Here is a 10,742-nt window from a genome sequence, read left to right as displayed (position 1 = left end):
ATGTTCTCTCAGGTGTTGCATGCTGAAAATAGCAGATAAGCTCACAACGCGTCGCAATTCAGCAAACAACAAAGTGTAAAATCAGTCATTACGATGCCATCAAGGCCTGCCAAAATACATTTCAGTTGACTAAATCAACTGTAGATGTAGCCGCCTAAAATCTTATGATATTTAGTCGTCTAAAATTAGACTAACCCCAACCCTAAAACTAAATGACATTTTATTCAAAAGACTATGACTAAAACTAAAAAAAAAAATTGCTGTCAAAAACAAGACTGATAAGAGTATTAAAAACTTGAAAAATATCTGTTTAAGGTAAATTTAGAACGGATGAAAATATGCGATTAATTTGCTATTAATCATGATTAACTATGGACAATCATGTGATTAATCAGATTCATTAATCAGTTTGCCCTCCTGGCCCCCAAGTTGTGGAATAAACTGCCTGTCGCACTTAGAACAACGGACTCACTCGCTAGCTTTCGCCGTGGACTGAAGACTCACCTTTTCAGACTCCACCTAAACCCTTAGCACTACAGAAAAATCAATGACCATACATGAAGCTAGTTAGCATTTGTTTTTGTTTTTCTAGGTTTTTTAGAACTTTGATTATACTGTGTTTTTTCTAGATAGATATCCATTTGCATTTGTTATATTGTTGATGATGTACTGACATATTATCTTGTTTATTATTGTGATGTTATCTGCTTATTGTAAGTCGCTTTGGATTAAAAGCGTCTGCTAAATGCCTAAACTGTAAACTGTATTCAATATTTTAATCGACTGACAGCCCTAATTATATTAAACATCAGCAGTTGCATGACATGAAGTGACCTGAGGTATGTTTTCAGTCTGTGTATCCACAGGCCCGGCATGGAGAGGAACTGCGTTGGTGATTGCGAGGGTCTAACGTTCTGGCTGGCCCAGCATGAGGACTATGAGGAGGTCATGTCCATCTCTGAAGGCATCTATGGAGGCAACGATTACCTGCCACACCGCTACCATGAGTGGCTGGAGGAACCAGGGAGGACGGTTATACTGGCACGCAGCCAGGGAAAAGTGGTGAGGACACATTCTTCTGACACATAGGGCAGTTTTTGTCTCAGGGCACCCCATGAATATTGTTTTTAATCCGAGGCACCCCTACATTATAATTTTCACTCCCAGCACCTTATATTTATAGCATATCGTCGCTGTCGGGTGGAAACCTTGTATGTCCAAAACCGTTCATTTTGTATTTATCATCTATATACTAGTGAAAACAGCAGATCTACAAGGACACAACAACTCGCAATTGTTGTTGTGTGCTTGTAGATCGGCTGTTTTCACTAGTTTTGTGTGACAGTCTTGTATGATGAAGCAGGGCTTTGCTTTGCCAAAAGACCTACACATTTGAAACTTGGAGATACGAGGTTTCTGCCCGACAGTGATTGCGACCGTCAGGTCGCATTTACTACCAAAACCTCCACCGTCTGTCTGTCTGTCTGTCAGTCAGTCAGTCTGTCAGTCTGTCCGTCGTGTCACACTTTTCCCCAACTCATATCTCCGCCACCGTTGCCCCAATCCATGCCAAACTTTGCACACACACTCCTTGCCTGCCAATCCACAACCTCCACCCCACCAGGGACCCCCGGAGCTCCAGGGACCCCCTTCTGCCACCACCAAAAAGTGCAAAAATGACCAAATGACCACCCAAACGGGGCTGTTCACGGGGAATTCCCAGGGACCACCGACTCCTGGTGCTCCAGCATGGATGCCCCTAGTGGAGGACCCCCGCCACTGCAGCGCCCCTAAAATGCTGTAACTTGGGCTAGGAGCGACCGGGAGAGCCGGGGCCGGTACCCACGCGTCCGCCTCGGCGGCGCCAAGAGAGCCGTCAACATGAATCTGTCCCATATAGCGCCACCATCAGGCCCATTTTTTCAAACACATTTTTGGACACTGCTCCTACAGATTTTGCCCTAAAATCACGCAAATCGGTACACAGTATGTCTACACTCATGTCATCAACATGGATCTGTCCCATATAGCGCCACCATCAGGCCAATTTTTTCAAAAACATTTTTGGACACTGCTCCTACAGATTATGCCCTAAAATCATGCAAATCGGTACACAGTATGTCTACACTCATGTCATCAACATGGATCTGTCCCATATAGCGCCACCATCTGGCCAACTTTTTCAAAGACATTTTTGGACACTGCTCCTACACATTTTGCCCTAAAATCACGCTGCGACCTGACGGTCGCTTATCTCCCGATTAGGGAGTCTTACTGGTGATATTTTAGTGACTATGTTGCGAGGAAAAAGTTGAGATAATAGCCATTTTAGTTAGAACTGACTGAAAATAACTTTGTACTTCAAGTTTAAAATTATACTAAATATTTTTTCAAGTGTCCAAATAAATTCCAAATATTGCGGCACCCCTGGACTGCCGTCGCGGCACCCCAGGGTGCCCCGTCACCCACTTTGAAAACCCCTGACATAGTGGATGGCTTTTTAAAACACCAACTGTGTTTTAAATATCTAATATCTTATTATCTTATTTTTTATATTTAAAATATAATCCCTTGTTGTAAAAAAACAAAGTTGTACTTTAATGCCATTGCCATGTAATGCTATATTTATTAGGTTAAACTTTAAAAGTGTAGAATAGAAAACAAAATAAATCAGTGTTGAGTAGAAGAGAAAACAAAAGCAAACCTTTTTTTTTAATTTTTAGGTCCGAAGCACATTGCTTCGAAGCTACCAAATATGAAACGTATGCTTTTATTGATTAAATGAATGTATGGCTCAAATATATGTGTAAAGAACAAGTGACTATTTCCTTTTTTGAAAGAAAATAGTGGCCCCTCATTCTTTAAGGAGCTGCAGGAGGCCAGAATATTTCCTCCATCTTATGACTCACCGCAGAGCAGTTCAAATTTCATCGCATCTATGTGTGTTGTGAGCTTGTAGATCAGGGTGGGCAACTTTGATGATGGAGAGGGCCACTATATTTCACCTTCACTCCAGAGGGCCACATTGCATATTGTTACGTCCTACTTTGTCATTCTAGTATCTCATACAAAAGAAGCAAAAATAGCAGATCTACAAGCTCAAAACGCATCGCGAAAACGCATCGCGTTGCGATGCGTTTTGAGCTTGTAGATCGGCTATTTTTGCTTCTTTTGAATTGGAATCCTGAATAATTTTGTGTTATTTTTTAATTGGAATCCTGAAATACAACATCTTTATTTAATTTCAAACGCATTTTGTTATATAGCCATGTTAACTTTATGTACCTAAATACAAATACATTGGACATAAAAAAATACATGTTAATACTACTATACTAGTCATTAGCTACTAATATAGACTGACGGAATTAAAGCAGGTCATGTTTGGAATTGTAACAGCTGAAATCAATAATATATCAGTATTCTGGTATTAACCTGCAGGCCGCATTAAGTGAAGGTGGGGGCCACATGTGGCCTCCGGGCCGCCAGTTGCCCATGTAGACTAGTAAAACTGTCCAAGGCAAGCCTGCATGGTTGGATCAAGAAAACATCCTTGCTCTTTTCTCTGTCAGATATCATTTCCCTTCCTCCACTAGGTGGCACTAGAGTCAAGCCTGGTGGTTGATGAGGGGACCACAGTGGTGGTGGAGGGTCTGAGGGTGTGCGTCTCTGCCAGGGGTCGTGGTGTGGCTGGGGTCATACAGAGGTCGGTACACATGGTCTTTCATTATGAAAACCCAGGGGCGTCAATTGGGTATGGCAGGGGTATGCAGCTGCCATACCCTGGGTCCAGGGGGGAGAATAAAAGTTACTTTTAAATATAAATCTGGTTATTATGTTGTTAACTTACATTAAAATGACTACAAATGCAAAGTTTTACAAAATGGTCACTTTAACAAGGTATTATAATTATATTCTCCACACTTTTGTTCTCCCCATCTTGACACAATGGTATAGGTCTATTCCCAGGTTCCGTATAGGTCAGCTGCACAGGTGCAATGCATTATTGTTGATTGTGGCAAGTTTACTAACATGCCAAGTTTAGCTGCACTTGAACCGTTCCAGGCTGAAGTGAACCGTAAGAAACCGTAAACGGGAGAAAATGTACTTCTTAATATAAATGTATCATGCCTGTTGCTATAAGGTATGGCAACATGACTGGTGTCTTGCACGCGCGCGAAGCACCAGTCATGTTGCCATACCTTAGCTTTTTCTGAACTGACGCCACTGTGAAAACCAATAGCAGCCTGCAACACTGCAGCAGCAGCATCTAAGACAGTGTCTGTTTAAAGCCACTTTCAATTTTGGGCATGGCATTATTGTCCAAAATATTTCAGAAACAGTGAAAATACCAGATCCAAGCTATGTTGTGAGCCTCTAGATTGGCTGTTTGCACTTTTCTTGTACAACGCCATCTTACAACAAAGTATAAAATGGGGATTAACTGATTAGGGAGACTTTACTTGGTAGGCCTAAGTCCAATTTGATAAAAGCTTTAATAAAGACCTAAGTCCGATTTGAAAATTACCAACTGTTTTACTAGAAAATATATTACTCAGCCTCTGTAGCAGCTAAAAACTACATTCCAAAATGATTTCATAGCTTACACCTTTGGCTTTTCATAGGAAATAAAATAATAATAATAATACTGTACTACATACTGTACATGTACTGTAATACACTAAAAAGTGTTCCCGGCCTGAGGGGGTAATACACTTTAATGTGTACCCGTCCAGAATGGTTTAAACACTGCACTAACCTTTTCGTCATACAACAAAAGTCTGAGATGTTGGTTTTATTTTGTATTTTTGCAACATAGGAGTCATTTAGTGTTATTGCATGGGTAGTATCTTTAAAGGAAACTTTTTTTTTTTTTTTACAAGGGTTCATATTTTAGATAGTCATTAGAGAAAAGAAAAGATGAGTTTTAAAATGTTTTCATTTACTTTTTTCTATAATTTTAGTGATTTGCAAGTGGGTAAATAATATGTATTTTTAGACACAATAAGTCCATTCCCAAGATGCACCGCAATCTTTCATGGGCAAATGTGACTTATGTGGGCTGGTGTAAATAGTAACAAAGAAATTGCCAGCTTATTGTGTCTAAAAAGACAATCTAAAATATGAACCCTTGTTGTAAAAAAAAACAAAGTTGTCCTTTAACTAGAAGAATGTGTGTGTACACAAACTGTATTGTGTTTGACACTAAGCACCTTGAACCCTGTACTTAGGTTTGCTGACAGTTATGTCCGACAGCTCCATCCCACCATAAAGATGAAGAGATTGACCAGAGCAGATGACCAGCTGGCCAAGTACAGCTTGCTGGCACAGCGGGTCAGTCAGTGTGTGTGTGTGTGTGTGTGTGTGTGTGTGTGTGTGTGTGTGTGTGTGTGTGTGTGTGCAGAGTTCGAGTTATACTCCGAGAGTTATGGGGTCCCTCTAGCTGCGCCGAAGGCGCCGCCGAAAAATAGGGCCCCCATAGTTATGGGGGTGGCCCCCATAGTTATGGGGGCCCTATTTTTCGGGTATAAAGTCGGCTAAAACGAGTATTTTCCTATATTAAATCATATTAAATCAGGTATTTTTCGGTATATAGTCTGGATTTCTTGGTACCAACAGTCAGACAACAAGTGCCAGTTTCATAAAATCATTCAGTTCCCAGAGCTTTTCAGTTAATCTACTTAGTTACTTTACACCACTGTCTACAACAGCAAGCAAACATTTTAGCCCGTGAACCTGTCTACAACAGCAAGTATGATGGTTCCCAAACTTTTTAGCCCGTGAACCAAGAGACATTACTACCTTGTACCAAACAAGTAGTGAAAATAGCAGATGTACAAGCTCACAACGAGTTGCTTCGCACTGTGTTCAGTGCGTTGTGACCCATACAACGTGTCCGCCACATCGGTCCAGACCCCAGTGTTAGGAAACAGCTAGCCTCGGAAACCCAGGCTTCATTGGCGATGGTTCTGGTACACCATAGCCATTAGCCACTAGCTAGCCCAAACGTTAGCCTAGCCGGGCAGCACAGCAGCATAACATAGCATTCATTCATCATTACAAGTCTATAGCCACGAGCCCACGACTCACCAGTGAGGACGCCAGGGCTAGCAGAGGGCGATGTTTAATGCCTTCAAAGCCTAGGTTGTGTTGTCTTGGTGTTCTGTATATTCCTTTATGGCCGTATTGTTATAATCCACCGAGTCCATGACGCATCAGTTACGCACGGAGAGACAGACGTTCAGACAGACAAGTTAAAAGGGAAGTCCTTTGAAAGCCATTTCCTCTCTGAACAGTGCCCAGAAGCACATTTCAAAACAAGAGCCTTTCTTTTTTTTTTTGTCTATACAATCGATCATTCAACACATGTTTATTTTGAAATTGTACTGGAAATAGAAGTAGCCAATAGCTCCTACTTCACGCCACTGATGTCAGAGCCTCTACTTGCCGATCGGCAATATTTTCCCCCCAACCCCCCTTTAGGGGGTGCGGTGGGACGTGGGGGAGGGGGTGCGGCCGCACCCCCAGCACCCCTACTTCCCTCCGTTTAATAGTAGGATTAAACGGTGTGATGTCATTGTTCAGTCTTACTTTTAAGTTTTAAGTTTAACCATCAATATTTGTTCCTTTTCTCACTCACCTCCAATATAAATTTAATTCCATGATATTTACTTCTTTCAGAGGTAGCAAAAGTGAATTGTAAACGAGCTGTTTTCCCCCCTTTCCATTTGCAAATATGCCTACATTTATGGACTGACCATTTAGTGAAGCCTATAATGATTATAATTTTAATAATGATTACATAGCCTACTTTTATTCTCATAATTATTTATTAATGTGGGTGTGCATGCGTGGTTTGGGTAACAGCATGTGTACAGTATGTGTGTCCACTAAACACAAACAGTGCTGTGTTGCTCAAATTAACTTCACATTGTAAAATGAAGACAAGATTCAACGTATTCTCCTCCACTAGTCCACTCCAGTCCCCTCTCCTCAGCTGCTCACTGCACGGAGCGTTCGTCTCTCTTCTTCCTCACTGTGCAAAATTCAGTCCTCTCAACTATCTCTATCTCGCTAGCGCCCCCGCTACAAACAGTGCAGGCGGCTGGCTGTATTGCACCTATGTTAACTGCACTCCTTGCACTGTGAAACTGAAAATCCTTGTGTTATGAAAATTCGATATTTGCCGGCAATGTATGGTGGGAATACGTTTATCTATTTGGACATTTAGGTATGATATGTGGGACTGTCAGTAAAAAAAAAATAATAATAAAAAAAAAAAACACACTTGGGAAAAAAAGAGACCCCATAGGGGTTTTTGACTATGGGGTCCCAGACTTTATCTATGGGGGCTAAGCCCCTACTGGCACCCACATAACTCGAACCCTGTGTGTGTGTGTGCGTGCGTGCGTGCGTGCGTGCGTGCGTGCATGCGTGTGTGTGTGTGTGTCCGTCTGTATGTGCTTGGATGCATACACGCATGCACATACTGTACATACAGCACAAACATTAATACAAACATCATGAGTACAATATACATAATATACACATACTGTTTAGTCTGTGTAGTGTGTATCTTTAATAATGCCTGGAGGCATTAAAGAAGTAGTTCACCCCCAAAATGATTTTCTTTCTATTGATTAGTCACAAATATATATATATATATATATATATATATATATATATATATATATATATATATATATATACATACCGTATATACTGTATATAGTATTCGTCACATTCCTAAGACAATAAAAATATATTATAGTATATTTAACCCCATTGATTCTGGATGGGGACCCAAATGCATGGGCCTGGATGGGGACCCAAATACATTTGTGTGAGAATCAATGGGGGTAAATGTAGGGCCAAGGGTCAAGTACATTTACCCCCATTGATTCTCACACAAATGCATTTGGGTCCCCATCCAGAAGCAATGGGGGTAAATTTACTATAATCCTTTTTTTATTTATTATTTTTGTCTTAGGATTGCGACAAATACAAAAAAATATATATTATTGAACTCAAGTCTCCATGGTGTGAGTAATCAATAGGAAGAAAAGGCAGTTTGGAGTGAACTACTCCTTTAAGACAGACAGTCTCTGCCTCTCTCTTCCTTTCTCCCGGTCTTTTCCTCTCATTCTCATCTCTCCTTCCTTTCCTCTCATTCTCATCTCTCCTTCCTTTTCCTCTCATTCTCATCTCTCCTTCCTTTTCCTCTCATTCTCATCTCTCCTTCCTGTTCCTCTCATTCTCATCTCTCCTTCCTTTCCTCTCATTCTCATCTCTCCTTCCTTTTCCTCTCATTCTCATCTCTCCTTCCTGTTCCTCTCATTCTCATCTCTCCTTCCTTTTCCTCTCATTCTCATCTCTCCTTCCTGTTCCTCTCATTCTCATCTCTCCTTCCTGTTCCTCTCATTCTCATCTCTCCTTCCTGTTCCTCTCATTCTCATCTCTCCTTCCGTCTTACAGGCTGTCCTTTCTCTAGTCGGTGACGCAGTAGATTTCAACAGCTTCATCTCCCACTTGAAGAACAAATTAAGCGCCTTAACCGTGTCCGTCCCTGAAATGGTTCCCCTGGAAAAGGAGCAGATGAGAGATGTCCTCCTTGACCCCAAACTCCACTCCAGGTAGGGGTGGGCGATATGGTGATAATTGCGACCGTCAGGTCGCAGTTTAGTATCAAAACCTCCACCGGCCGTCCGGCCGTCGGTCGGTCACACGTCACACGTCACACCTTTGCCCTGCTCATATCTCCGCATCAGTATGACATCACACTGCTGACATCAGTATGACATCACACCGTACACAAATGACCCTTATATAAGACCGGCATTATCTACCGACAGATTAGTAACAAGATGTCAAAATCGTCTAGGAAGGATGGTGTGAGTCATGCTGGCACCCTTCGCGGCAGGAGGAAGCTGGTGCAAACGACCCCTTGGCTTGTCGCGACCCCTGCCTACTAACGGGGTGGCAGGCTATCACCTCAGACTAGAACCCGTACGGGGTGGCCGACACCAGCCCATTGTCAAGAGAGAGGCCTTGATGTCCCTTTACTCTTTGATGGGGTGGCCAGTTGACTAAGAGTTTCCGTTCGGGCCTTCTCGATATTGTACAGATTTCCACGGGAAATCTGGGGGTGGCTGTTACAAAGACCCTCACTCACCTTCACGTCATGTGGCTAGTCGTTAGGTAGCCATAGTTACACGTTGAAGGTTGAATCTCCAGATATGGAGATAACCAACACATCCCTCCATATATGGAGGGATGTATATTTGGACACGAACAACATATAACTCCATATATAGAGACATAGCTGCTGACATCAGTATGACATCACACTGCTGACATCAGTATGACATCACACCGTACACAAATGACCCTTATATAAGACCGGCATTATCTACCGACAGATTGTGGAGATAAGCGACCAACGGTCGCTTATCTCCCGATTAGGGAGTCTTACTGGTTACAATGTCTCCACGATATGCCTTTTCAGAGCTATCGTATATATCGTGATACAATTGTAAAAAATCCTGTTTAATCGTTAATACAGAGATTCATTGCAGAATTCAATTTAAACCTGCATTTTGGTCTAAATCAGTAGTTCTCAAAAGTTTAAATGTCAAGGTCTCCACTTAACTCTGACAGCATACAAATGAAACCAAATGGACCCGTAAGGGTCCATTTGGTTTCATTTGTATACTGTCAGAGTTACATACTTGTAAAGTTCAATTTAGACCTCCCAAAAAGGAACCCAGCGAGTCTAGTTTTCATCAAGTAACTTGAAAAATATCCATAAAAAAACAACTTGAAAAAAGAATCGGGATAAAATTGTGTATCGTGATACAGCTAGGGGAAAATATTGTGATATTGTATTTTTCCATATCGCCCACCCCTATAACTCCAGGGTCCAGCTACCAGGCGGGGCCATCATCCAAGACTGGCAGCCGCTGCGGCCAATCAAAGGCAACCTGGAGATCCTGGCCAGGCGGAGTCTCACGTGGTTGGCCGACAGACAGGAAGCTCCTGCTTTTCTCAGCTTCTACACGCCTCCTTACCCCGTCCCGTACGACGGAGGGTCGATACGACTGAACGTTGACATGTTTGGGACAGATCAGGCCCTGGCCCGGTGCGCGCTGGTGGGCCTCCTGGAGAGGGCGTCGGAGAAGGGGGAGCTGGCGGGGACAGTGATCGTTCATGTTTACATGTCCACGTCGCTGTGGGAGACACTGCAGGGTTTCTGCGAGGGCCACGCGGGGGTGACGAGGAACAGGGACTATTGGGAACAGTTGTTCATGGAGAAAGAGTTTTAGGGGGTGAAGTAACCTCGCGTCACCAGGCTTTCTCGGGGGAAAGCCCTGTGATCGTTACCATTGATTACTCACGGCATGGAGACTTGAGTTCAATAATATGTTTTTGTATTTGTCGCATTCCTAAGACAAAAAATTGATTATAGTAAATGTACCCCCGTTGATTCCGGATGGGGACCCGAATGCATCTGGGTCCCCATCCGGAATCAATGGGGGTAAATTTATTGAAAGCAACTTAGGAATGCGACAAAAAACTATTTTTTTTATTGAACTCAAGTCTCCATGGCGTGAGTAATCAATAGAGAGGTCATTTTGGGGGTGAACTACTCCTTTAAAATGTTCGAGTAGCCTAGTGTAGTCTTGCCATTCGCTACGAGTTGGACTAAAAGATGCATATACCCAACAAATCTTCCTAAAGCAAAA

At 42.4% G+C, this 10,742-nt stretch overlaps 1 protein-coding gene across 1 annotated transcript; it reads left to right on the top strand.

Moving 5' to 3' along the window:
* Nucleotides 1-873: 873 nt before the first annotated feature.
* On the top strand, nucleotides 874-10,322 carry LOC308280338 (putative N-acetyltransferase 16; the record flags this gene model as incomplete). Its single annotated transcript, XM_080720601.1, has 5 exons — nucleotides 874-1,062; nucleotides 3,597-3,706; nucleotides 5,232-5,334; nucleotides 8,476-8,633; nucleotides 9,917-10,322. 5 exons carry the CDS (start codon nucleotides 874-876, stop codon nucleotides 10,320-10,322), a joined length of 966 nt encoding a protein of 321 aa, XP_080576727.1.
* Nucleotides 10,323-10,742: the final 420 nt, after the last annotated feature.

This window comes from Nannobrachium achirus, assembly GCF_963921795.1.
Source record: "Nannobrachium achirus genome assembly, chromosome: 24".
NCBI classification, from domain to species: domain Eukaryota; kingdom Metazoa; phylum Chordata; class Actinopteri; order Myctophiformes; family Myctophidae; genus Nannobrachium; species Nannobrachium achirus.
This window is presented reverse-complemented; position numbering and strand designations above follow the sequence as displayed.